Source organism: Python bivittatus, unplaced genomic scaffold (assembly GCF_059951505.1).
Source record: "Python bivittatus isolate LINGU-HERP-01145 unplaced genomic scaffold, Pbiv_v1 ctg000210_np1212, whole genome shotgun sequence".
In the NCBI taxonomy this organism is placed as follows: domain Eukaryota; kingdom Metazoa; phylum Chordata; class Lepidosauria; order Squamata; family Pythonidae; genus Python; species Python bivittatus.
In genome coordinates, this window is record NW_028277053.1 from 5,473,206 (window position 1) to 5,500,313 (window position 27,108).

The window sequence follows — 27,108 nt, forward strand, 5'->3', positions numbered from 1 at the left end:
AAAGGAGGGGTTGAGACATTTTGCCTTCTTGCCTTTGCTCACGATCGAGTCTTCTTGAGAGCCCCTTCGCAACAGATCCTTCTGCCTTTCTTGGGTCTACTCCCAAAGGCCTTTTTCACAGTCTTGACATTCCTCACAAGTCTCAGCTCCTTCAGAGTTTCAGCTTTTCTAAGAAAATCCTGACACTTTTCAGCAACTGCCTTGTATCCTTCTTCCCACTTCCTGTGTAGGTGTCCCTTTTCCTTCTTAGCATTTTAGAAAGCTCTGGCTATATCCAGACTGCTCTCTCTTTATTTCTTGTTGCAAGAATTGTTTGCAATTGTGCCTTCAGTATCAGCACTTCCCTCTTCAGCTAAAAAACACCAGCCAACAAGAAGGTGGGGGGGGGGGGCTCCACAGCATATAACAGAGTCTCATATAACATAGATGATTATCAGCCTGTTGGGCAAAAGTCACGGGGCGTCACTCAGTACAAAGAGCAGGACTGGCCCAAGACTAAGCAGCAAGGGCAACCTTCTGCCCCCCCCGCCGCCCCCTCCATATGCACATCACTCTTGCCAATCAGCTTATAGTGCCCCCAGAGCCAGAAAACCTGAGAGTGAGTGCTCCATTCTGCTCAGATAAAACAATACAGCAAAGTGGTATGTCTACAATCTGAGCGCGAAGTAAAACTCTACTGGATGCAGGGAGAGCAACTGCTGAGTAATGTATTGTCGAAGGCTTTCACGGCCGGAATACGATGGCTGGTGTGGGTCTTCTGGGCTGTGTGGCCGTGTTCTGGAAGTTTTGTTTCCTAACGTTTCGCCAGCACCTGTGACCGGCATCTTCAGAGTGCAGGAGCACAGACAGGAGCAGTTCTCTCTGTGCCCAGGATGATGTGGCCCTTTTGTGGGTATTTATAGAGATCTGAAGGGGGGAGATTGGGGGGGATTGGGGGTGGTCGTGGGGGTTAGGGGGGGTTGTGGGGTGGGGGGGTTTGGGTTAACGAGTGGCTGCTTGTTTTGGTGTCAGAATGTGGGTGTATCTTCCTGGGGGTTAGGCAGGGTTTTTTCTTCTATTGAGTTCAATAGAAGAAAAAACCCTGCCTAACCCCCAGGAAGATACACCCACATTCTGACACCAAAACAAGCAGCCACTCGTTAACCCAAACCCCCCACCCCCCCACCCCCACCCCCACCCCCTCAGCACAACCCCCCCAACCTCCCCCCTTCAGATCTCTATAAATACCCACAAAAGGGTCACATCATCCTGGGCACAAAGAGAACTGCTCCTGTCTGTGCTCTTGCCCTCTGAAGATGCCGGTCACAGGTGCTGGCGAAACGTTAGGAAACAAAACTTCCAGAACACGGCCACACAGCCCGGAAGACCCACACCAACTGCTGAGTAAGCTTGTGTATCTCTTTATGGAGACCTTCCTCTGCCTGCTGCTCCATTCACGCAGCTGCCCCTCCCGCCGGAAGATGAAGAGCCCAGTCTCCCCGCAGAGCCCAAATGCAGCTTTTGAGGACTAGGGCCCAGTCTGGTGTATTCAGACTCTGTTGCGAGGGGCTTCACTCTCAGGTGCACAAATGTGTTCAACTCTCCAACTGGATTTACGGGAAACTGTCATTAGGACGGAATGGAAAGCAGCCACGGGGCACAGGCCAGCATCGCCTCTCTCTGAGTCAAGTGAGCCGTGGCTTTTTAAGCCGATAGGATTAAAATGGGAACCACATGGGGGACTCAGCACATTGTCTGCCCCAAACCAACCATGTATCGCACTGCATTATAGTGCAGTTAGCCATGGTTTAATAAAAATGCCACAACTGTCTGAGTTTGCAAACACACACAAAAGTTTTGCAACTGAGATTGCTGCATTCTCACATGCTCTAAGCCATAATGTAATTTTTTTTTTTTTGGTAGTCTGGATCCAGTGACCCAACACCGCTTCTCCCCTTGCTCTCTTTCTCTCTCAGCATCCAGTGCCCGAACCATAAGCAAGCCAAGACATTTTAGCTTAGCATGTTGTTTGAACCTACATGGTTAGTTTGTGGTACAATGTATTATGCGAATGTGCAGAACTGAAGTATCTGAGTAAAGTCTAAAGAGAAGCTGGTTGTGGGAACGCAACCGTCGGTGAACAAACCAACGATGGCTTCCTCGCTTGCGCGGGGCAAGACGCTGTTGGCCGGGAGCGCTTCCCCCTCCGCCCGGCCAGCCGGCGAGGCCGAGGAAGCTGGGCGAGGGGAGGAACGCGCCGGCCCCCCCCACAGCCCCCCGCAGCAGCCCGGCCGAAAGAGGCACGGCTTGGCAGAGCGGGTCAAGCCGGGCAAACCCGCGGGTGCGGCCGCCGCCGCCCCGGCGCCCGTGCCCCTCCTGGGCATCAGCCGCGGGATGCCCCTCGCGGACGGAGCCCTCAGCAGCCGAAGCGGCCGGCCGGCCGGCCCGCTCCGACGGGGCGGCTGCAGCAGGAGGCGCCCGCGGCCCGGCCCGGGGCGAATGGGCTGGGCAGAAGGGGCGGAACGGGCCGCGCCGTCCGCGCCCTCGCCCCGCTGCCTCTGGGCGGGTCCGGCGGCCGCCTTTGGCCCCCCGCCCATCAGAACAGCGGCCGGGCGGGAGGCAGAGGCGAGGCGGAGGCGGAGCCGGCGGGAGGGCGCCGCCGGTATGGAAGAGGCAGCACGAGCCGCGGCCGCCGCCAGGAACCCGGCTGCCCGGCGGGGCGTCGCAGCGCGGAGGTCGGTCGCGCGTCCTGCGCCGGCATCCTGAGGCCGCCTTGCCTGCTCCGCCAGGCATGGCCGGCTCGCTGCTCGTGGTGGCCGCCGCCGTCGCCGCCGTCGTTCTGGCCCGGGGTGGCTGCGCGGAGCCCCCAGGTGGGTACGGGGGGAAGCGGGTCCGGAGGGGCTGCTTCGCGGCGAGAGGAGGCGAGGCGGGGGGCTGAACGCGCACGAAGGTCGCGGCCGCTTCCGAGCCCGCCTGGAAGCGGAGTCGCCTGGCGAGGAGACGGGCTGCGCGAGCCTCCGGCCGGCCGGCCGGCCCGCCCGCCCGGTCCCGGCGATGCGGTGGGGACAAAGAGATGCCGGCGCCCTCCAGCGCGCTCTTCCATTGTCCTCGGAGCTGCTTGCTTCGGGCCCCCGCCCCTTCCTCGCCTCCGGCTCCAGGACCCTGCCGGAGCCTCTTGAAGGCCAGCTTGCCCACCAGTGGGAGGCCCGGGCGGGGAAAACGCCCCGAAAGGCGGGGGGGGGGACTCGCCGACGACGAAGAGCCCCCCAAGGTGGTGTCACTTGTACCTGCAGAAGGGAGGCCCTACCTACACGTGGGCACGTGGCGGAGGGACCTTCTTGACCCAGGTGGGAGGAAGGCAGAGCAGAGGCACCCTCTGACCCTCCAAACCCAGAGGCACCGGATAAGATTCGTGATTTTTTTATTTTATCGGGGTGGGTTTGTGCATTTGTCAGGAACTGGAGACTTCCGCTTTGTCACCCTAACAAGGGGAGCACCTGTCAAAGACAGAAGAATGTATGGGTGGCAGGATCCCTTGGGGGCTGTGTCCGCCCAGTTGCTCATTCTGAAGGGCTTCCTCCAGGTGCAGAATCCGTTCAGGTGCCGGATCCTGGCTGTGATGTGGTGTATCCTGTCAGGGTGGATGAGAGAGGCTCCTTCCTTTCCTACAACCTGTCCCACCGGCTACTGTCCAAAAGGGCTGTTTCCTCACGGACTCGTCCAGGGGCATTTTATGCCCTCTTCCACAGAGGGCAGCAGCTACGATTCAACCTGAGCCTCAACCCTCACCTCCTGGCTCCCGGCTTTGTTAGTGAGAAACGGTATGGAGGCATCTCTCGGGCCAAGATTCAAGCGTCCAACCGGAACTCGTGCCATATGATAGGGTCCGTCCAGAACCAGGCGAGAGAAAGTGGGCTAGCAGCCCTCAGCACGTGCGATGGGCTGGTGAGTGTCTTGGGGCTGGGAGTCTTTCGAACGGGGGGGGGGGGCAGCCTTGGCTCTGGCATCCTCCCTGGCGCTCAGATTAAGTCTGTTGGCTGGCCTTCAGGCTGAATTCCTTCTTTGTTCAACATCTGGTACAGCGATCATTGTTCTGTGAAGTCAGCACAACTGCATCTCATCGTTTTGTTTTTTATAAGCAGATATTTCTTGTGGGAGATTGTGTTTAAGAATATATTGCTGAAGATAATTCCATAGGAAAGATACGTTTAATCCATTCCCACAGATGTTCTCCTCTGCTCCAACATGGCTCGTTTCTCCCCCCACCCTCATCCGCTCCAGATTTGGCAAAAGGGAGTGAGGTGTGTGTGGAGGAGGTTGTGTAACGCTCTGGACTGGAAGGCAAAAGGGCGCTTCGGGGCCTAGTCTGCCTTTTCTCGGGATCAGAGATGCTACCCCAGACCCAGTTACTGTAGGGTTCAAAGCACCTTTTTGCCTTTGGATCAAGGACAGCAATTTTCAGGCCTTTTCAGGCTGCAGAACCCGTTCATTCAAAAACAAAAACCAAAGCCAGAATCCCCGGTCAAGAGGCAAAGCTCTAGTGATAAAAACTGGCTGCATTGGAATGAAGAGTTTTGGTTTTGGTTTTTGCCCTTCGTCTCTCAGGCAACCCGAACAAGGTCCTGTGGAACCTGGTTTGAGAAACCCTGGTCTAGAGTACTGCGTCACCGTAATCTGGGCTGCTGTCCTGAGCCTTTCCAGACCAGAGAAACCTGGGAGGAGAAACGTCCTGCCTCCTCAGCGGGTTCTGATCCAAAGCTCCCTTGCCTTTTCAGCCATCGGAAGGAGTCTAGGAGAACCTGTTCAGACTAAGACACGTTATTGGGGTGGTTAGTCTGAAAAGATGCTGCCAGACTCCTCCTGATTTTTGGACATCCTATTCCAACATGGGTCTCCTTGTCCAACCCAAGTGAAGGCTTCTGGGGCTGAAGGGGAATTGCCAACTTTCAATGGGGCTTTAACAGCAGGCTGAGATTCAGAGCGAAGAGAAACTCTCAGCACAGAGAAACCATGTGCACATCTGGCAGGGTGCTTTGCCAGCTTTGAAAGCCAGTTGTTTCTCATTCGGCAAGCCCAGGTTTGAGAGAGCTGAATGGATTTGCTCAGCAGATCTCAGGGGCAGAGATCTCCCCATGTCTTAGCTTAGCTGCCCCTGGGGGAGTCCCTGGGAGAAGGTGCTTATTCCATCTTCTTGCTCATTGCAACCAAGTGGGCTGAAAAAACATGCGCTGAAGCGGCGTGCCAATTTCTGCAGACTGAGAGCATTTAGGGACCGGTGGCTTTCCTCTCCAGAAAGGCGTCTTTCATCTGGCTGGCCAAGATTACTTGATTGAACCACTGGCTCCCAGCAATCTGAGGGAGAGTGCAGCCCAACCACACAGGATATCTCGACGCCACGTTCAGGAGCATGAAACTGAAGAGTTTATTCCAGTCCTGAGCACGAAAGGAGACAGGAAGCAGCCAGCTTCTGTCAGGATGTGTGGAGTGCAAGGTAACGTTTCCTGGTTTGGGAGTCACGTTGGGAAGCTCCTAACCGGTTCCTTGTCACTTGAGATCACGATTTCGTATCCTCTCTTGGGGGAGGATCGGTTCTCTTTAGGACTGTCTCTGGGCTGTTCCTCGTGGCTGTGCTAAGGCACATTCCTCGAGCCCAGGGTTGGCCCTGCTGGCTGAACTTTCCTCTGCCCCAGGAACAAGGCTTGCCAGCAGCCTGGACTGCCGTTGGTGAAATTCCCCTCCCCTCCAGCACCCCCAGCCATCAGTGAAACCCACCGGCGTGGGTAGTGGGGTGGCTCGGGCCGCTGTGGGTGGGTGCCTGGGACAGAGGCTTAGCTGCTTTGCCAGTCCCCAGGCGACAGGTTACTGGCGCAGAAGTGCTCTGTGCTGGTCCCCGGTCTCCAGCTATTTTGGAGCACAAGCCTTGTGCTCTTGTAGTTCTTGTGGGTCCTGTAGAAGGAGACAGCGTGGCTGACGGTCTGTGGGGTGGAGGAGGAGTGTGGGGTAAAGTGAGAGGGAGGGCCCCAGTGCACTGAGAGACCCCCTTCCTCCTCATCCTGGGTCTGTCCTCGGCCTCAGGGAGTCTTCCTGTTGCGCAGGCTAGAAGGGAAGCTTGCCAGCCCTCCCCCGGCCCGCCAGGATCTGTAGCCGGTCTGTGCTGCGGATGTAGGGACAGCAGTGCTGAGGTGAGCATCTGCGCTCAGCCGCAGCCAGGAGTCCCACGGCAGACATAACCTTTTCCCTGGGCAAATGGACCATCTGTGCAGATAGCTCTAATCGTATTTCACTGCTCTTTCAAAAGACTACTAAATGTTAATTAAGAGCAGGTCTAATGGTCTTCCAGAAGACCTGTGCATGTAAAGAACTGACGTTCAGGGAGTTCTCGACTTATGACCATTTGTTTAATGACCATCCAAAGTTACGATGGTGCTGGAAAAAGTGATGACTGGTCCTCGAACTTATGACTGTTGCAGCATCCCCACGGTCATGTGATCAAAATTTGGATGCTTGGCAACCAGCATGTGTTTACGATGGTTACAGCCTCCTGGGGTCACATGATTGCCATTTGTGACCTTCCCAGGGGTCTTCCAACAAGCAAAATCAGTGAGGGAAGCTGGATTCGCTTAATGGCCATGTGTTTTGCTCAATGACTGTGGTGATTCACTTAATGACTGCAGCAAAAAAGGTTGCAAAATTGGGCATGGCTCACTTAACAACTGCATTGCTTAGTGACAGACGTTCCGGTCCCAATTGTGGTCCTAAGTTGAGGACTACCTGTAACGCCTCAACGCTGCTTTACAAAGGCCTTATGCAGGAAATGGTTGCCCAGTCTCTGTTCTGCAGCCCAAACCAAAATGGCAATGGAGGGCAGTGGCCAGCAGCTGGAGAGGTGGGGCATGCCAAATCTCCATGGGGGGCAGTTTGTGGTGGGCCCCTCCAAATGATGCCATCTTCAGGGTTTAGTAGGGAGACTGAGTTCCCAACGCAAAAAGATTTCAATTACAGTTGTAGAAAAATCTGAAGAAACAGCTGGATTAAGTAAATACTATTTCCAGTGTGTATTATGGGAAGTGTTACAGTAAGAGGAGAGTTGCGTGAGTCTGTGGTAGCCCAAAAATCAGGAGGAGTCTGGGAGCACCTTTTCTGACTAACCAGTTTTATTAAAAGATGCAACTCACCAAAGCTTATGCCTTTTAATAAAATGTGCTAGCTGAAAACGGTGCTACCGGACTCCTTCTGATGATTGTTGTGGAAAATATTTTCTGCTGCAGCGATTAGCCCATAAATTCAAAGTAGTAAGCGTTTCCTTTCATAAAATGGTTTCCTCCAATCAGTATTTTGAGAAACCTATTGACTGCGCACCCGTGTCTTTTCTCACAGGACGGAACTTCTGAGCCCAGCTGTTATTCAGCCCGCTCCCTGCCCTGGCTCTATTTACATTGCAGAAGTCCACGCTAATTGCATTTACCCAATCAGTGTTATATCTCCTTGGCTGTTCATTTCCTTTTCTCTAAAGAAACAAAACGTATTCCTTCAGTCTGATTGGTAGAAAACGGAACATGGTGGGGGACCAGCTGGAGCATGTTAGTCCTCCAGCTGCAGAACGGCAGCCTGTAATAAGACAATGCCTTCATTTATCCAAAATGTCCAGCTGATCACTGGGCGAGGGAAATGGTTGAGTGTGCAGTTCTGTTTATTGTGCTCAGGGCTGCTGAAACTGAGTCAGGGATGACCTAGAAGAAATGGGATTAGGCCTCCTGGGAAAAACGCACTTGGGCAGAAGGATTTCCCCCTCCTTCAGTGGAGCAGAGCGGTGGGGGAGTCAGCCGCCCGCTGTCCCCAAGGAAGGCCTGACCACGTCGCCTTCACCTCTTCCCCAGCGTGTGTGTGTGTGTCTTCAGTCGTCCTTAGTTCTCCGGTGTTTGTGACGATTGGGTGGTGGAACTGCCAATCAAGGCAAGTCAACGTGGGCACCTCCTCTGAGTTTATATTCTGCAGGGAGGGGTCCCTGGGAGGGTGGGTGGAAGGAGGTTTGGGCCCGAGCCTGAGGAACTTCCATCTGTCAGACTGGGTTGTGGGAATGCAGGAGGATCTGAGTGCCAGGGAAGCTAGGCTGCAAAGTCTTTAGACAGTCTACTTTCAGTTATTTTATAAAAGTTAAATCATTCTCTTCCTTTAAATGTGAACGAAGTCACATCATCCTGTGCCTTCTCCATGTTCCTCCTGCTCACCTTTTGTCAGCAACAACGGACAGGAGGAAAACAAGGGATTTCTACACCAGAAAAGGGTTTAGTAGTAGCGGCAAAACAAATATGTCCTTTAGGGATTCCCAAAATTACTGTAATGAGATTGTGGAAGGCAGGCAGGCAGACAGGCAGGCAGGCAGGACCTTCAGCAGCTGAGTGGGTGGGCAGTAGCATGGAAGCCACATTTCCCCCTTCTTCTGACCCTGTCCAAGGGCAGCCTCAAGTGGGGCAACGTGGGTCGATCTGGGGACCCATTTTTCCTTGGAGGGGAGCTGGGGACTGTGTCTGGGAACATTTGGAAGAGAGGCAGGAGAGGGACTGGCCGGAAGAGTTTTTTGATGGATGGAGAACCTGCAGCTCAGCCCGTAGTTCTAAGCTGAGACGCCACCGGCCGGCCTGGCTCCGGAAGCGGAGGAGGACACCGACGGCTGTGCGTTTCTTCCAGCGACGGAGGCCACTGGCTCGTCCTCTCTCTTCTCTTGGGTCTTAGCTCAGGGGCAGCTGGCTGGCTGGCCACGACTGGGCCTGGCAGTTGGGCTGGTAAGGGGTTATGAGGCGGGGGCAGGACTGGAACCAGTCAGAAGTCAGAACTGGGCCCAGACAGGTAATTGACAGAATAGGAACTTAGCTAAGGTTATTTGAAAACTGCAAAAGGAACCACCTCAGTGGACCCAATTATGCAAGTTGCTACTCTTTGCGTAGGTGAATCCTCCCGACTGGCATTTGATCTGTTGATTTACATGCTTTAATCCGCTTAATGTTTGTCTCTTGTATTTTATTTAAATGTGTATGCCTGCCCATGCAATTCTTCTATTGAGTTGTAATATGTTTTGTTGTTTTACCTTTTTTTTCATGTAAGGTATAACAGGATACCAATTTTTTTTTTAGTCCATTGCATGTTTGGAAAAATTCTGCTGCTAGCAATAAATTTGCTGATATTTGGACACAGTTCAGGAAAAATGTTCTCAGCATTTTTGAAGTGGGTATTCTAAAGTTTATTACTGAACATGGATCTGGCTCAAAGGACTGTAAGAGACAGGACCAATTTTTTTGCTAGCCTCCTGCCCTCCAGAGCCAGCTTACTAGACTTTAGGAAAGTCAAAGTCCAACACATCTGGAGAGCATAAATGATTTAGTTTCCACAATGGCTTCTGTTCACCTGGCTTTAACAGTGCTCACCTTGCCTGGCTGTATCCAATGAGCAGAACTCAGCCTGGATTGAAACAGATGTACTTCCACCATGGAGAACATTATTCCTTACAAATATAGAGTTGCTGGTATAGGAAAGTTAGCTACTTTTTTTTAATCGGAAGCTTCCTCTCTGCATGCTTGGCTGCCTGAGACAGTTAAGAGCACTAGTGATCCAATTTGTGTGTATCGGGGTTCCCACAGAGCCCAAAGTTTGGATTTTCGTGGGCATGAACCCATGTGATGCATAGGCTAAGTGTCCTGATGTATATAACAAGGAACATGCTCCAAATGCTATCTTCTCAGGGATATCAGAAGATTTTCAGACATCTTCATGGTGGATGGTGGCACTGTGACTCCTGGATTTGGGCGGGGGGTCATGAGGGGCAGGAAAGGGTGGGTAGAGCCTGGTTCCCAGTTCTAAAGCAGAATGGCTGGAGAGCTCAGTTCCTTCTGGAAGAGATACAGACCTTTGCTGGCCTAAACTGTGAGAAGCCAGCCATAATGAGATCTAACCGTCTCCCTTCTTCTCTAATCTCAAGAAAATCCTAAGAACTCAGAGAAGTGGAGGGAAAAGTGGGAGGAAAAGCAGCAGAAGAAACGGCGGATCAAACCACGCTCTGTCAGTAAGGAGAAATGGGTGGAGACCCTGGTTGTGGCTGACACCAAGATGGTGGAGTACCATGGCAGTGAGCATGTTGAGAAGTATGTCTTGACAGTCATGAACATGGTGAGTGTTGTGAAGGGTGGTTGGTTGTGGTTCCTTTGCAGAGCAGATAAAAGATGTCTCTCAGCTGAGACAAGGGCTGCATTCTGAGCTAAGTGAGAGGTTTGGGCTAATTTGGTTGTATGAAACATTTGGCTGTGTGATGCATTTGTGGAACAAGGAGAGGGGGCTTCCATTCTCACGGGCAGGACTCACTGAGTGGTTCTACTTCTTCCATTGTGCAGGTGGCTGGTTTATTCCATGATGCCAGTATTGGGAACCCGGTCCACATCTCTATTGTGCGCCTTGTCTTTCTGGAAGATGAGGAGGTAAAAAGAAGAAGGTTCTGTAGACCTGCTTCTACTGAGACTGCAGGTTCAGGACACAGAGGAAAGCTTAGGAGGTTCATTCCGTTGCCTCCAGCTGCTCTGCTTCATGTTCCTCTGCAATGGTCCATAGTTTGTATGTCTTGTCATTTCTTCCTGTAGCAGTTTCACTGGCTTCGTAGGTTTCTTCAGCAGGCTATCTACAAAAGCAGTTACCAGTTGCTTGAAAGCTTGTTCAGGCAGCTGCCAAAATTCTTTTTGCCTATGAACCTCTCTTGGCTTTGCTGCGTTGATGCTTTCTTTTTTAGGGTATATTGTGTAGCATTTTTAGTCTTGCATACCATTCTAATAATTAAAAACATGAAAGCCAATTTCAAAAGGTTTTTCATACATTGCAAGAATAATAAGAACTTTTGGGGGAGGCAGCAGCACACATTTGTGTGCCACTGATTAAAAGGCTGCACGGGCACCTGGGGAGGAATTTGTACATTTCCTGGGGCGGAAGGTGTCTTCGGAGGCAGGTCGTTGTGTCTCTGTAAACCACCCAAGGGGTCACTTAGGGCAGTAAAACTTCAGCGAGCCCCGGGAGGCCCCTCTGCTGCCTCATCACGAGGCAGAGTTTCCAGGGTGGCTGGCACAGCCAGATGAACTTGAAACCAAGAGAAGGGAACCGACTTTATAACTAGGGTGAGAAGCAGTACTCAGGTATATTCCCAGAACTCATGGGATTGTTCTGGGAGAAAATTAGGGGAAACCTCTCTCCCTCCCCCCAAATGCTATAGGAGGAGAGCTGCGTTAGTCTACAGGAGCCAAAAATCAGGAGGAGTCCTTTTCCCATTCACACATTTTATTCAAAGGCATCAGCTTTCATCAACTGCAGCGCCCTTCGTTAGATGTACAGAGCGACTGGACTGATGTGGGATTTAAACTGGAATAAGACAGGGGAGGGGCAAAAGAGGTTATAAAGATGCAGGTTACACGTGAGATGGATTGCAAGTGCGTGTTCAGGCTTTCTGAGATTGCCTAAAACCTTTATGTGAGTTCAACAGTCTCTTTTTTGGTTCATGTTTATTGTTTTTAAGGGCTTCAATGGCTTGTCAACAATAATAATCATAGTAGTACAATATCCCTGGCTGTTAATTGGGGGCTCTAATTTTCTTTCTGTAGGAGGATCTGAAAATTGGCCACCATGCCGACAACACCTTGAGAAGTTTTTGCAAATGGCAGAAAGCAATCAACCCCAAGGGAGATGCTCACCCACTGCACCACGACGTTGCGATTCTGCTCACCAGGTATCCCTGTGGCTTTGGTACTGTCTGTAATGTGTGTCAACTTCACTAAAAAGGGAGGAACTTCTTTGAAGGGAGAGTGTGCATGGTGAACGTTGTTGAGGCTGTGCCCCTACACCAGGTTGTAAAGGGGTCTCCCAGTCCTTTAAGACCCCTGCTGCACTGATGTTCTGTAGCTTGATCTGAAATGCCAGAGCATGGTAGTTTGTTTCTGCCTTTGAGCTGGGCCCTCATCCTTTCCCTGAGTTTTCCAGTTGCTGATTTATTTTCCTTCAGTGTGGCTGGGTCTTGCTCAGTACCGTGACCACCCTCTTTGTTCTCTTGTGTGTGCGTCCCTGACCTGGAAAGGAAGGACCTCTGCACCGCTATGAACCGCCCATGTGAGACATTGGGCCTGGCCCACGTCTCTGGCATGTGCCAGCCACACCGGAGCTGCAACGTGAATGAGGACACGGGTCTTCCCCTGGCCTTCACCGTGGCCCATGAACTGGGACACAGGTAATGTTGCAGCCGCACCTCTTGGCCTGTCCAAGATCAAGGCTGAGCAGAGATTTGGGGAGGTTGATCACCGCAAGGAGGGTGTGCTGGTGTGTTCAGAGCCTGGGAGAGATTCACATGCCTTAGCCCCCAGGGAAATGGTTTGCCTCCTCACTGTTCATAGGGTCCTTTAAGAGAAAACCCCCCCAAAAGTCTCTCCATTAATAAGCTGAGAATTGGGTTCTGAAGTCCAGTTGCTGAGGTTTCTCTAACTTTACTCCATTCTTTTTTTATGAGTCACATCAAGGAAATTCTGGAGGAAATTTATTTTTGGTTGTGGTTGGCTGCTGAAATTGGTATTGAAAGTGCATCTTCATCTGTAAGGGTAGGGGAAGGGGAGACACAAATGTACCACTGCAAAACGACAAAATAATCCCTTTTGGGATTGCAGTGGACAATCCCAAATCATTTGCTTTCTGACCCTGATTTTTTTAAAGCTCTCTCTTTAACTTTGCATTGCATAGCAAGTAAAAGTACAGGTAGTCCTTGTTTAGCAACCACAACTGGGACCTGCAACTCCATCGCTAAGCGAAGCAGTCACTAAACTGAAAATTTTGCCCTTACTGTGCTTTCTGGGTCAAAACTGACAAGACTAATCAGTTTCACATCTTCCACTTTTGTTTGTCTCCTAACCACTCCCCCACCCTTTGGAATGCTTACCCTGGTGCTGGGATAATTAGCAAGGTGGGAATTAATGTTTGTATTTACATTTGTTGGAGAGAAAGGGATTATAAGAGAGCAAGCAGGCACATAATGGGGAATACACATAAAAAGGAATGCTAGTGTGCTTTGCAAACAGCCCGCTGTATTCCCAGGCTGTTCGTGCAGCACACTCGTGGCTGCTGGTGCCAGCACACTGCTTTCAATGTGTATTCCCCATTGTGTGTCTGCTTACTCTTTTGTAATCCCTTCCTCTCCACTCTCTCCACTCTGTGATGGGAAACAAGTCAGTCGTGGGAGAGACTGCCTACAGAAATCACTTGTTTTTTTCTCCCCCCACCCCCCACAGAGCAGAGAAATTGGAGAAGGAGGGATTACAAGAGAGTAAGCAGGCACACATTGGGGAACACACTGGGTTGTTTGCATAGTGCACTAGCAGCTGTTGGTGCCAACGCATTGCTTTAGATATAGTCCCTATTGTGTGCTTGCTTACTCTCTTGTAATCCCTTCCTCTCCAATCTTTCTGCTCTGCAAGAGGGGAAAAAAGAAAAGCAACAGGTCAGGCACAGGACAATGTGTACTGACTGTACATGGTGATCATGCGACAGCACCTTCATAGGACAGCACCATCATAACTTCGAACGGTCACTGAATGAGACAGTCGGTAAGCGAGGAATACCTGTAGAAAATATCGTTCGTCATTAGTTGAAAGCCTGTAAAAATGGTCAATTGCTAAAGTCATAAAGATGGGAAATCCTGCAACTTCGGAGAGAGTTTTCCTCTGGGAAAAACAGCTGTGATTCTCAAGGCCTGTTGGTTTGCTATTGTTCCTTGGCCTGATCCTGCAACTCCCGCCTGTGCTTGCCCACTTTCAAGGGTGGTCTAGATCAGTGTTTCTCAATGTCAGCAAATTTAAGATGGGTGGACCTTGTTTCCCAGAATTCCCCAGCTGTGTCCAGCAAGGCCTTTGCAAGTTGTTTGGTCCTAAGCAGTAGATCTGGTGATCCTTTCTGGGTTGTGATGCTTCCCCACCGGCCCAGTGACCCCCTCTCGATACATTGCCGCCCCATCCCCTGCCCCCAGGCTTGCTGCTTACTGTTTTAAACCCCATGCGAAGTGATGTGTGCCTAACCGATGTGAGCCTTGGGCAGGTGGGATCACTAACGGCCAACTCCTGCAGAGATGTAGCCATAGATTGAAGCCCCCCGAGCCCAGCTTGTTCAGTCCATTCAAGAGGGTCTGCTCAGCAGAATGCTTGATGGGAGAGGCCGTTCTCTTGCTGCCCTTGCCATGTGCCTAGAGGCCAGGCATCCCCCTAGCCTGCCTCCCAGTCTGTCCTTGGCTCCCCAGAGAATCCCGAGTGTCGCTTTGAGGCTCCTTTGCTTGTGTGTCTCACCTTCTTTGGGGGGCTGTGCTTTTGCAGTTTTGGGATTCAGCACGACGGAAGCGGCAATGACTGTGAGCCAGTTGGGAAAAGACCTTTCATCATGTCTCCACAGCTCCTGTACGACACGTCGCCGCTCACCTGGTCTCGCTGCAGCAGGGAATATATCACTCGCTTCCTGGAGTAAGTCGGCACCCCCTTCCCCCTCCGCAGCAAGTCCATTTGCCCTTTGAGGAGCGAGCGGGAACAGAGAGCCTTCTGATCCCCCTCTGAATATTTATCTGTAGCTTTGCTGCTTTTAGAATAGTCGCAAGCTGCCCGGGAGAGCTTTTTTGAATACAGTATACAATCTTTTAAAATAAAGCAGGAGCTCCAGTTCCAGCCAGTCTTCTACTTAGGAATTCAGGCAAAGCTTCCTGGTTAAACAACTCGGTTGAGTTCTTAAACAAACCTGTAAAGGTGGGGGGCACAGTCCGCATCAATTTGGGAGGGTGGATCTCGCCTTCGGTGCATGGCGAACGATCTGGTTGCAGTTGCAAGATTGGCTCTGGCTCTCCAGGAGATCCGTGCACCTGCTGCAGATTGATGGTGGTTTCTTGAAAGCAATTGATTGCTTTCTCTCCGGCTTCTGCTCGGAGACATCCATCAACCCAGATGGCCTGGAACCAAGGGGAAGTGCCTGGGAGTCTCCCCCCAGCATGCAAAGAGCCTCCTGGAATCTCCCACTTGCGCCTCCTTTGCAACTGCACAACTCTGATTTTTATATAAAGACATTTAATATTTTTTTAACCTGGATGCCTTCTGCCGCAGCCTTCAAAACCTGCTTGAGCCTTGAGTGTTTTGAACGTTTGAGTGGCCATTAAGCGCCTTCCCCTCTACACCCTGACCAACTTGTCTGTTGGACGCCACCTTCTAGGCAGGAGCCATTCCTCCAGGAGGAGGAGGGGAGGGCCAGGACAGCTCCAACCAGGTGGATGACCAGGTCTTGGAGTAAGCGCTGTAGGTCCCCCCTAAGCCTTGTTGGCTCACGTGGGCTGAGGGTGCCGATGGAGGCTGCGGCGGAAGGGCTTGCAAGCGCCTGTCTGGATCTTGCGGCAGGAGGGGAGGGGGCTTTCCAGAGGCTAAAGGTCTCCCTTTCCCTTCCCCCTCCTTGTGCCCTCAGTCGAGGAGGCAGTGGGGCGAGAGTCATCCCAGATGATGTGCTCTGGATCCCATTCCAGATTGTTGTCAGACACACACACACACACACACACACACACACGATGCACCAGCCGCTCACTCGGATGTGTCTCTTTGCAGCCGGGGCTGGGGGCTTTGTCTGGATGATCCCCCGGCCAAGGATGTGATCGACTTCCCGTCTGTTCCACCGGGAGTCCTCTACGATGTCAGCCACCAGTGCCGACTCCAGTATGGCGCCTACTCTACCTACTGCGATGACATGGATGTAAGGAGGGGCAGGCTGGGGAGGGGTTCGTGCCCTTGGGGGAAAGTCACCCTGAGAAGGAGGCCCTTCCGAGGCAGAAGCATTGTAGGAGATGAGGGGTCTCCCTGGTGTTTGAAGGGTGAGGCAGTGTGAGCCAATGGCCTTGGGCCTGATTAGAGAATACATCGTGCGCGTGTTCATACGCCTGCCGCTGTCTTGAAGACAAGTGATGAGTGGGACCTCTCGCCCCTCCTTGCAGCCACTTTGGCTTTGGGGGCAGCGCTATCACGAGGCTTAATTATGCCGTGCATTGCGTGGCATTGGTTCTCATCTGGTCCTTTCCAGGATTTGTATTCTGTTTCCTGATGAATGGGGCACTTGTGGCAGCTTACAAAATTGAATTAAAAACATTTATTGAATTAAATTGCACACTTAAAAACCATCAGTATTCCGAGCAGCAGCAGGGGACCGAAGTATTCCTGCACAAGGTCTGAACCCATCAAGAGTCTAGCCAACCTTATCCTTCGAAAGGGAAGCCTGGATCCTCTTCCTGGCCGGAGATGCCTCCTCCCGCCTCCGCCACTGGAAAGGGGTGGCACCCGGAGGCCTCCTCGCGCACCCTGTGCTCTTGCGCTGCCTCTGCTGCTGCGCGTGGAGAGAAAGAAAGCCGCGTTCTCAGCACAGATGGGAGCGGCTCAGCTTCTCTGCCCCGACCAAGGACTGAGCGCATTTCCCTTCTTTCCGCAGAGCGTCTGCAACACACTCTGGTGCTCCGTGGGGAACACGTGTCATTCCAAGCTGGATGCGGCAGTCGATGGCACCAGGTGTGATGAGGAAAAGGTATTCCTTGGGCTTGGCCTTGAGGCCCTTCTCTGCCAGGAAACCCTTCTCTGCCCCAAAGCTTCTCCCCAAATACCCTTTCAGCTAAACAGGCAGTGTCAGAGTCTTGCTGCAGAGGCAGCAGGGAGGCGTTTGCAGTCCAATCCAAACACCACCACGAAACACAACTGCGCTCCTAAGTTTCCTTAAGCGGGCATACTTTGCAAGATGTGTGAAGACAAAGCAGCCCTGACTCCAGAATTCGCGCCATTCCCTTGATCGTTGCGCGCTGGCTGGGCACAGGGAGAAGGTGTCTGGTGGGCTAATTGTGTCTGATGTCCAGTGAGGGAGGAGCATCACCTTCTTTTAAAAGGCAGCTACAGCTTTCTCTCCCTGGATGTGGTGTTCACCAGGGGTGGCCACTATCAACTCCAGGCATTCTTGAATGCAACTAGTTTTCTTGAGCCCTTTTCACAGGTGGGTGGGTTGCCTGCTTGGGAGTTGGTGAAAGAGAGAGAGCGGCAGAGCAGTAGTTCTCTTGGCCGCGTGAGGGTCCTGGCTGATGCCCCCTTCTGGGTGGGCTGCCTGGCTCAAGTGGTTCTGCTCCTGCCAGGGGGCCAGTTGCAGGAGGCAACATGGGCACTTTGCTCCCCCATCGGTATTTTCTGCAGCCTGCTCGCTGTCTTGGAGCCCGCCCTGCCTTATCTGGAGGCAGAGACTGCCTTGCTGGCTTCAGCTGCTGGCCACCAGAGACTCTCTGGATGGGAGGCCCAGCTAACACTTACTCACACCCCAGAAAGTGTGCATTTGGTGTCTTGCAAAGCACCATCTTTTTAGCTGCCTGAGAAGATGCTCTGGAAACTTCAGCTAGTCAGAAACTTCTTACGAGTCCAAACATTGGAACACGCCACATCACCCTCTCTTTTGGTTTTCAGCTTGTTTCTGAGCCCAGCTCAAAGACTTCAGCTATCCTGTGGTTCTTGGCCCAGTTTCAAAAGCTCTTCGCATGTGCTTGGCTCAGACCTCTGCAAGTACCAACTGGTCATTAACACAAGAGACAGAGCCAAGAGGACCATGAAAGCAACGGGGTGGTCCCCAACAGCCATTTTTAGTCCTTAGCCTGTAGTCTTTGATAAGGTCCCTTGGACGGAATGAGACTTCAACTAGGGATGAGCTGGAAATTTGCCTGCCCCTTCAGGGAGCCTCCCACACCCCTGAGTCCACCTGAGAGGCCTCTGCTTGTTTCTCCACAGTGGTGCTTTAACGGAGAGTGCGTGAGTGTTGGGTACCGCCCGGAGTCTGTCCATGGAGGCTGGGCAGCCTGGAGCTCTTGGACAGCGTGTTCCCGGACCTGCGGGGCTGGAGTGCAGAATGCAGAGCGGCAGTGCAACAACCCTGCGTAAGTGATGGCCTTCCTGCCCAAGACGCCTGTCTCAGGAGGGAGTCCCAGCTGCCTTCTCTCTCAGTCCCTTGGCCTCTGATGTGTGTGCCCCCCTTTCCCTTTAAGGACCCAGGTAGCCACAAGGCTTTACTAGGCAGTTGTCCTGCTTCCCAAACAAAATTTTGTGACTCTCGTGTTTCCCCATTCCTGCTTCCATTTCAAAAGAGCCAGCTCAGTTTGGGGCTGCATCGACAGCGGTGTGGTGTCAAGACCATGGGAAGTGATAGTTCTGGTCAGACTGCACCTGGAATACTGTGCCCAATTCTGGTTGCCACAGTATAAAAAGGATGCTGAGGAACTGGAAAGAGTGTAGAGAAGAGTGACAGAGACGGTGAGGGGCTTAGAGGTTAAGCCCTATGAAGAATGATTAAAGGAACCGTCTGTTTAGCCTAAAGAAGGGAGGGTAAGGGAAGACACAAGAGCAATCTTCCAGTACATGAAGGGATGTCCCAGGGAAGAAGGATAGGTTTATTCTCCATGGAACCTGAGGGTAAGACAACAAGGATGGAAGCTTTACAGGTGAGCCAAGCTTGAAATGAAATTTCCTGATTGTGAGCACTGTCAAGCAGTGAAAGAGCCTCCTCCTGGTGCTCCATCACTGGAGACTTTTCAAGAAAAGATTGGTCAGCCATTTGTCTGGGATGGTATGTGGCTCCTGCCCTGGGCTGGGGGCTGGACGCACAGTCCCTTTCCACCTCAAGCGGCTTTTTTCCTTTCCACAACAGAGTCTGTGAGGAGGGGCAGGGAGGTTGGGTAGCTTTCCAGGGCTTGGAACAGGAGCTCTCCGGGCCACTTCGAGGGTCTCTTGCCACCCCCTGCTCGCCTCCCCACAGCCGTCATTCCCAGGCTGCAGCAGCTTCCCCTCCCACCTTCAAGGGCAGGAGCTCCTGTCACCGGCTGAAGCCCGCCCGTGGGGGGAGGAAGGACCGGGGGGGCTGGTTCAGTTCCCGCCTGGAAACCTCTTTGGCTCAGAGACCCCTCAAGAAGAGTTCAACCTAATTTGGGTTAGGAGTGCAAAAACGTGCCCTGCTCCAGAATGTTTTTCCAGGGTCAGGAAGGCTGTTGAAACCAAGCATGCTTGAGAGTGGCCAGACCTGAACATTTCAGAGAGCCACTGCCCACCATGCCAGATCAGCCACCTCACTCCGGTGTCTCTAGGTGGGAGAGAGAGATCCCTGGAAATGCAATGAGAAGTGATTTCTCAGGACAAAAGAGCAGGTTAACTTTTCCTACTGAGCCTAAGAAAGAAAGTTAATGTTTCCAAAATATTGCAGAACAAGAACATTTTTGTAGTATCAAATAAGTGAATAGCATCCTAGATCAAAGGCCACCCAGAGAAATGAGGGCCAAGGGACCCAGAGTTGGCTTCCAAGATTCTGTAACTAGCCACTTTTTCCTTGCCATGCACCAGCCCGTGTGGACCAGCCCAGTCAGTCTTGCCTTCCTTGTGGCGAGCTGCTGTCAGAAGCTTGATGCCCTTCCTCTTAAGTAGAGTCTTGTAGTCTCTCTGGCTTGAGAGCTAATTCCTGAAAAGGATAGATGGGATTAGCACTCTTGCACATCTATGCAGAATAAGAACCTCTAAACTCAGCACTTGGTCTCGATGGGCAGCTGAGGATTGCTTGAGGTCCTTGGGAATTTGCCCTTCTTGGGGAAGAGAGGGGTGGCTGGCCTCTTCCCAGGTTGCCTTTGGACCAAGGAATGCCATGGATGGTACCATCAGGAGAGAGCCCCTGGTGACCTCAGGGCACACCCCACCGGCCCAAAGTCAGAAGTGGTTGATGCAACGGCAGCAGCCTCAGCGGCACTTCTCTCTGGCTCTTTGTTGAGTGCATAGGGTTCACATCGAAGTTATCCTTATATTTTGTTGATGTGATAGGAATACATTGGCCCTACGAAACACCAAGAATTAATACCACGTGCCCCCCAAAAAGTCGAGATTAGCAGTGGAAGGTCAAAGGATTGACTTGCAGGATAATTACCTGTGATGGAATGGACTTATGAAGGCCAGGCTCAGGGAGATAAGCGTGTTCTTAGCCCCCAACAGGAGCATGGGAAGTTCAAGAAGATGAGGCTGGCACCTCCCTAAGGAATTCACGGTGTTGTGGCTGGCTGGCTGGCTTGGGAATTAGGGTTCAGTCTGGGGAGATTTCTCTCTGGAGGTTGAAGCTAATAGACGCAACAGAACTGTATTTGCATTGTCTCTTGGAGTTCTTTGGGCTGAACCCGACATCACCAGACCTCCCAGCAGCAATCTGCCTTCAGTCTCCCTTGTTGCCTTCAGCTTTTCTGGAGAAGCGGCTCCAGCTTGTGGTTGCCAACATGTCCTGCTTAGTTGGGAGCACAGGAGAGAACAGTTTCTTCTTCAAGCACATGAGTTTGTTTTTCTTTTGAAACCTCAGCCCCAAGTATGGTGGGAAATACTGCCTGGGAGAACGGAAACGCTTCAGAGTCTGTAACACACAGCCGTGTCCAGCAGACAAGCCATCTTTTCGGCAGGTCCAATGCAGCCGTTTCGACCTCCAGCCCTACAAAGGAAAGCTTTACAAATGGACTCCAGTGCCCAATAACAGTAAGTCTCTCTCAAGCAAGATGGGTTGGGGTTCCATCCAGAGTAAAGTGGTCTGTAAACGGGATGGGGGCATTTACAAAACAGTACCCTATGGGACTTATCTGTTCCCAGATGGCTCTCATGGTGGGCACAATCTGTCACAAAAGTCCCATTTTTTAGAAGAGTAACTAACTCCCCAGTTTGTGCTCTCATCCAGCAGAGCCTCAAGTGTTCTATAAATCCCAGACCTGGACCCGGGACAGAAACTACATTGGTCTTCTTAGTAAATGATCTTTGCCAAGACCTGGATGGAACGAGAGTGCCCCTTCGTGTTTTTGTTAGATTTCTGATGGTGTTGGATGCCATCAACCATGGTGCTCTTCTGGACTACAGATGAGGGGCACTGTTCCATAATGGTTCCTTCATGAGCAGCTCCAGTTGGTAGTCATGGAGGAGTAACTATTGCAACAACACTTGCCACTCTTGTGTGGTGTACCAAGGATTGGGCTCTCTCCCCCTTGTTTTAACACCAGTATGGAACTGCTGGGAGAGGTATCTGGGTTGTGAGGACGTATCATCATTGTGCTGAAGATACTCAGCTGTACATCTGTACTTTGGGCCAAGCTGGAGATGAAGAGCTTGTCTGTCTCAGGCTGTTGGGGACTGGATGGAATGAAACATGTCAAATCTGCCCCTCAGAAAGATGGAGGAGCTGTTCGTGTAGAAACTAGTATGCTCGATTTTGGGTGGGATCACAATTCCCTTGAAAGACCAGGTCTTTGACTTGGAAGTTCTCTTAGTCTATTCAGCAGGTGGAGACCGTGGCTGGAGAGGCTTTGCTGGTGCTCAGGCTGGGCCCTTTTTGGAGTGACGAGCCTTGGCAACAGTGACCGATGCCCTCATCGCCTCAAGGCCAGACTACTGCAGTGCCCTGTACCTGAGGCTGCCTTTGAGAACTGCCCTGAAGGTGCAGTGGTACCAAACGTGGCCGCCCAATTATTGGTGGGTGAGGGCTGATTCCACAGTGCACCGATTGGTTGCCAGGGGGTAAAATTCCACGCGCTGCTGTCAGCCTGCAAAGCCCTATGTGGCTGGGCTCCCCCAGCTCTCTCCACAGGAGCAGCCTGTCCTGGGGGATAAGAAAGAGCGTGGCAGGCCTGCCACTTTGGAACAGTGGTCCCCAGAAGGCAGGGGACTGCCTGCAGGAGGTGGCAAAGGTCGTGGGCGTCGATGGCACTGTTGTTTGGTTTTGAGACTTCTGATTTTTAAATAGTACATTAATGGTAAACTGCCTGTAGTCTGTGATTGAGACAGTATACAAGTATTGAAATAAATTGTAATGGTTCATGCAGTGCTGGAGGTTGTTCCTTTGGTTGGAGTAGGGTAGATTCCTATTTTTCATGGAAATAATATTCTGAAAGAAATGAGGTGAGGTAGGGAGCCTGGCGGGCACCAAAACCTGTGTCGGCAGCCCAGGGTTGTGCTGGTGCCTGTGGGCACCCTGTTGCCTGTAACATTGACTGTGGTCTGAGTCCGCTCCGTGAGTTGCAGAGTCTCTTTTTCTCACTGGGGCTTCTGGGCTGCAGCAAGTCATGTGTGGGTCCTGCTAGCTGGCCTGGGGTGAAAGGTCCTTGACCAGCAAGCATTTTCCTCTGGTCTCTGCAGGTAACCCATGTGAACTGCACTGTCGGCCCAACAGTGAGTACTTTGCCGAAAAGCTCCGTGACGCTGCCATCGATGGCACGCCGTGCTACGAAGGGAACGGCAGGCGGGACAGGTGCATCAACGGGATCTGTAAGGTAGGCACATGGGGGGGTGTCGTCTTCCCTGCCCCCAGTATGTCTGAAATTCCGTATATTAAGGTTGGAAAGTGACATGGGCTTGCAGGGAAAATCTGCATGCTGGACTTGCAGGAAAGGAGGACGCAGTGGTTATGTTAGCACAACATGCTTACCTTTGCTTAACTTAACAATGGTTGTCTCAGCTACTCCAGTTGTCCACATTTCATGATATACTGAGTCATACGGGCTTGGTTTCCATAATGCAAACAATATAGCCTGGGGTTGCATGTGGTCTGCTAATATCTCTTTGTGGCCCCCGGGGTCCCCCAGAATGGTGCAGCCGAACATTTGGATTCTTTTATGGGATCTGGGAAGGTTGAGGAGCAAATCTGTGGATGCTTAAGACACCTATTTCACCTTTAAAACTTCTAAAGCCTTCCCAAAACAGGCCTGGGATGCCCCCACCCTTGGAGTGGCACCCTTGACATACTAGTGGAACTCAGTGTGACTTTCAAGCTGACAGGAGCTGCGTATCTCAGTGCTAAGCTCAAGCGCAGTTGGGTAGTTTGTGATTGTGTCTTCCATGGCTGATTTCAGGCAGCTGGGAGTGGCCAGCCAAGGGAGGAAGCGGAGAAGCAAAAACTCTCCTCTTTGCAAAATAGTCAGTGGCTGCATTCACACATTACACAAAGCCATAAATCATAGTTTACAAAGCACAATGCCCACATTCATAGATTGCACTGAGCCCAAGCCAAGTAAACCAGCTGATGGCTGAGTGCAGCGTGTCGGCCCTGCTGGTTTTGACCACAGTGAACTTGCTGGACAAACGGACCCTTTCTTGGGCGAGCTGGTCTCCCGGAGCAACCTGCAGTACGTGATGTGCAATCAAGCGTGTTCTACCCCTGTTCCTTTCTGCATCAAAGGGCCAGAGGTGTGCACAGATCCCGGAAAAGGAAAGAGGTGGTGACGGTAGTGAGTGAGGCGCTCCTTGGCAACCCCAACACTGTCTAGGGGCTTCCTGGAACGGCCTGGAAGGGCTGACCCAAAACCCTTGCTGACTGCAGCCTTCTGGTAGCTTTGCCTGACCAGGGAAGGTTGAAAGGGGGCCTGCCAGAGAAATGGGTTGGGCTTCGTTGTGGGTAGCTGAGGGTGGGGCTTCCAAGTGCTGGCCTCTTGCGGAAGGGATGAGGCTTCCTCTCCATGGCTACCTTTTGGCACCGCCTTCCTCCTCCCCTCCCCTCCCCTCCCCTCCCCCCCCATTTCATTCATTCTATATAATAACCCTTTCAGTAAATGGAGCGTATTTTTGGTAGAATTTCCCCAAAGGTACTCTGACTTCACGTGCACCTTTCATGGCTGCGTCCTATTTGCACGCACAGATGTTGGTCGGGATGGCACCAGGCGCATTTGCTGCTGCTTTTTGTAATTTATGAAGTTTTATTTCCTCCTTTTTTCCTGTGGCTGCCACTTCTTCCCGCTTTGGCATGGGGAAACCGTATCGTGGAAAGCCACACAGAGAAGAAAGATTCCCGGCCGCTGCAGGTTTGCTTGCTTGTTGGCGCTGTTTGCCCCGCGCAGAGCGCCCTGCGGGGCTCTGCTCTGAGTGTGATGCAGCTGCTGACCGACAGAGTGGACCGGGGCCTCGCTGGCCTTTCAGGGAACTGTCAGGGGACCAGCAGAGTGCCCATCACGCAGAGGTGCTGGCTGGCCTTTCCGGGGAGGTTGGTGGAGAGCCCAGGGCACGTGGATTCGAAGTGCGGCTGGAAGAGATGCAAGGAGGGCATTTGAGGATTGGAGGCTGGGATGCAGAGGGGTGAACCGAAGCAAAGGGTGTTGGAAGAAATGGAGGAAGCAGGAAAAGGAAAAAGACGGAAAATGCCTGGAAGATACCAAGAATGTGGTACAGACTGGGGCTGAGGCTTGGGCGATGGGAGTGAGCCAACGGTCATTCCCCGGAGTGCACTGGAGGCAGAGGCTTCCTCCAGGAGCCCGGCGTCTGCTGGGGACAGGCCAGAAGTGCAACAGTCCCCCTCGGTGAGCAGAGGACTGGATGAGGAAAGAGGGCACAGGGTGAGGTGCCCTGGTGCAAACAGGAAAGTGGGCAATGTCTAGCTAGGGCACGCGGAGGGCTGGCAACCCAAAGCGGGCATTGCTGCAGCGACACAGGGATGGGGTTTGGAGACAGTTGCAGCCTCCAAAGTGGTAGATTTGAGGTGTGGGAGACGGAGTTTGGATTGAAAGGTCCTTTTTACCAGGGTCAGAAATGGGAGGGGAGGCCTCCCCAGTAGTGAGTGGGAGGAAGGCACCCGCTAGCCTCTGACTGGGGCCCTAGAGGGAATGGAGCTTAGCTATTCATCTCAATGGTCTGAGAAGAGAAATCTGAGTCCACAGTAGGGATGGGGCGGAGGAAGCGTCTCTGAAGGGACCCCCCCCCATCCACTGGAAAGTAAAGGCAGGGGAGGGGGAAGCGCTTTCAGACTTGCAAGATTCTGTTACGGTAACCTTACAATAAAGGTAGAGTTAGTACTCATGGTTTTGGTTTCCTGTCCGGACTACCTGGAGGGGCTGGCATGAGGAGAAGGGGGACCTGCAGTTGGGTGCAGGTTTAGCCCAGCGATGACTGTGGGCTCAGATGGGTGTCACCGAGATCTGGCTGTGCAAAGATGAGCTGTTGTTATTAGGCTGCTGCTACTTGGCTATATGTTGCCCTCGTAGGCTAGGCTGGCAGCGCTACGGAAGCTCTCACCTGGTGCCTGGGGGACCGGATAGACTGACATAGATGGAAAGACAAAGTCACTGTTCATACAGAAATACCCTGGCTTTGTTCTAGATCAAACCATCCAGTGAGAGCTCTGGATGGCGTGGCACCGCCCTGAGGGAACTGATCTGCAGCTTGGGAGTCATCTCGGACTCGCAGCTCCTACTCGATCGGGTGGAGCAGTGGCTGGGGAGACTTTGGCCGGCTCCGGCTGTGCACCGGCTGCAGCTTTCTTGGACCAAGAACGCTTAACCACAGCGACTCACCGCCTGATCCCCGTGCACTTAGGCTACTGCACTGCGGTACATGGGGCTGCCTTGGAAGATGATCCGGAAGCTGCAGTTAGTAAAAATGTGCTGGCCAGGCTACTGGCAGATGAGGGCTGCTTCTGTAATATAACGGCAGTTTTGCGGCTGCTCGTTGAGCAATTCATAGTATCCCTTTCGTGGTTTAGCTGTGTGTCACTTTGAGGGACTGTTGCCTCTGACTGGATTCCGCCCATCCTGAGATGTCAAGGGGACATGGAGCTGAACACAGTCCTTCTCTGTGTTGGCCCCAATAATTTTTTTTTAGACTTTTTAATCCCACCTTTATTATTTTTTATAAATAACTCAAGGCAGCGAACATCCCTAATACTCTTTCCTCCTCCTCTTTTACCCACAACCACCACCCTGGGAGGTGGGCTGGGCTGAGAGAGGGGGACTGGCCCAAAGTCACCCAGCCGGCTTTCGTGCCCCAGGCGGGATCAGAACTCACCGTCTCCTGGCTTCTAGCCTGGAGCCTGAACTTAACCTTAATACTTAACTTGGTTCTCTCTATGCTGGATTTCTGCAAGACGGTCATTATTTTTTTCCAGATTGGCTTTTGAGCTACAGCCTGTACAATTTAAACTTTATTTTCTATGCTATGATAATTTGGAGGCTGCCACTCTGTGTTTATGGTGTTTTCATTTATGATGGTTTGGGGTAATTGTTTGGGGATTTCAGATGATGCCTTTATGATGTTTAGTTACGGAATCATGGCTGGGCGATACAGGTACATGTGTGCTCAGACCCCAAGTACAAACTCAGCAAGCCCAATCCGAAATTAGACCAAGATGGTTCAAGATGTGGCAGACGCAGAAAATGCTTGCTCGCTTGTGATGCCCGTCTTCCCTCCCTGCAGTTGGGGTCTAAGAGCTTTGATTAAGGTTATGGTACAAGAATTCCAACCAACGCTCTGCTTTCAAATGAGAGACTTACAGATAGGCAATTTAGAGTGGCCAAACTCTGGCCCTTTTACTCCTGCTTTTTCTACCCGTGGGGCTTCATGGCTGCCCCTTTGGGAAGGAGGCAGTTTGAATCTGTTCTCTCTTTTGGTAACTGTCGCTCCTATCGATGTCGCTAATCACTTTTACAGGAGCCCGCAGCTGAAGCAGCAGCAGTCTCATCTCGTGATTTGGAGCCTGGTTTTTCTAGCTAGCGTATTCTTGCTATCTGAGAGTTACTCACCTAACAAGATCTTAAATTTAAAAGCGATGCCAGTGCCTGCAAGCCTAGAAAAGGCTGCCATCCATATCCTGATGGAATGGCACCAGGCAAAGTCCTCCTGAAGGAGTGTGTGGACAATTGGCAGCCTGCCCTGGGAACGTGGGGAAAGTGGGGAAGCTCACTAGGGCCCAGCCTCTGCTGGGTTCGCTTAACTGGGCGCAGCACACGGATCACACGGAGCGTGCTGCCTGTCACTTCATTAGGTGGCTCTGCCGAATGGTGCTGAGATGCCCGAAAGGTCGTCTTTGAACCTGCTCAAAGGCCTCTGGGATCCCCTTTTGATGTTCCTTACGCATGACTGATTAAGAGCACAGAGGCTTTTTTATTTTATCTATGTATGCAAAAAAAAAGCACCATTAATCATTGACAAGATGAGAGTGGCTGTTCACAGCTTCAGTCCTTGGAGAGGGCCACCGGCTTTGGGGGTGGGGGTGCTCCTGCAAGCAGGTTCACTGCTCCACAGAGAGCCGGGCTGCTGCTCTCACTGCATGAGC

At 52.1% G+C, this 27,108-nt stretch overlaps 1 protein-coding gene across 2 annotated transcripts in view; it reads left to right on the plus strand.

The window, feature by feature from the left end:
• The first annotated feature begins 2,692 nt into the window (after positions 1 to 2,692).
• The window catches only part of ADAMTS7 (ADAM metallopeptidase with thrombospondin type 1 motif 7), a 69,653-nt gene continuing 45,237 nt past the window's right edge, over positions 2,693 to 27,108 (plus strand). For both annotated transcript variants that reach the window (XM_088139267.1, XM_088139268.1), the window contains exons 1-13: positions 2,693 to 2,849; positions 3,563 to 3,924; positions 5,272 to 5,470; positions 9,953 to 10,140; positions 10,362 to 10,445; positions 11,610 to 11,734; positions 12,080 to 12,229; positions 14,352 to 14,495; positions 15,612 to 15,756; positions 16,483 to 16,575; positions 17,808 to 17,953; positions 20,398 to 20,567; positions 22,212 to 22,345. In XM_088139267.1, coding sequence (XP_087995393.1) covers positions 2,771 to 2,849; positions 3,563 to 3,924; positions 5,272 to 5,470; positions 9,953 to 10,140; positions 10,362 to 10,445; positions 11,610 to 11,734; positions 12,080 to 12,229; positions 14,352 to 14,495; positions 15,612 to 15,756; positions 16,483 to 16,575; positions 17,808 to 17,953; positions 20,398 to 20,567; positions 22,212 to 22,345 — 2,019 coding nt within the window. In that variant the 5' untranslated portion in view covers positions 2,693 to 2,770. The remainder of the gene's footprint in view (positions 2,850 to 3,562; positions 3,925 to 5,271; positions 5,471 to 9,952; positions 10,141 to 10,361; positions 10,446 to 11,609; positions 11,735 to 12,079; positions 12,230 to 14,351; positions 14,496 to 15,611; positions 15,757 to 16,482; positions 16,576 to 17,807; positions 17,954 to 20,397; positions 20,568 to 22,211; positions 22,346 to 27,108) is intronic.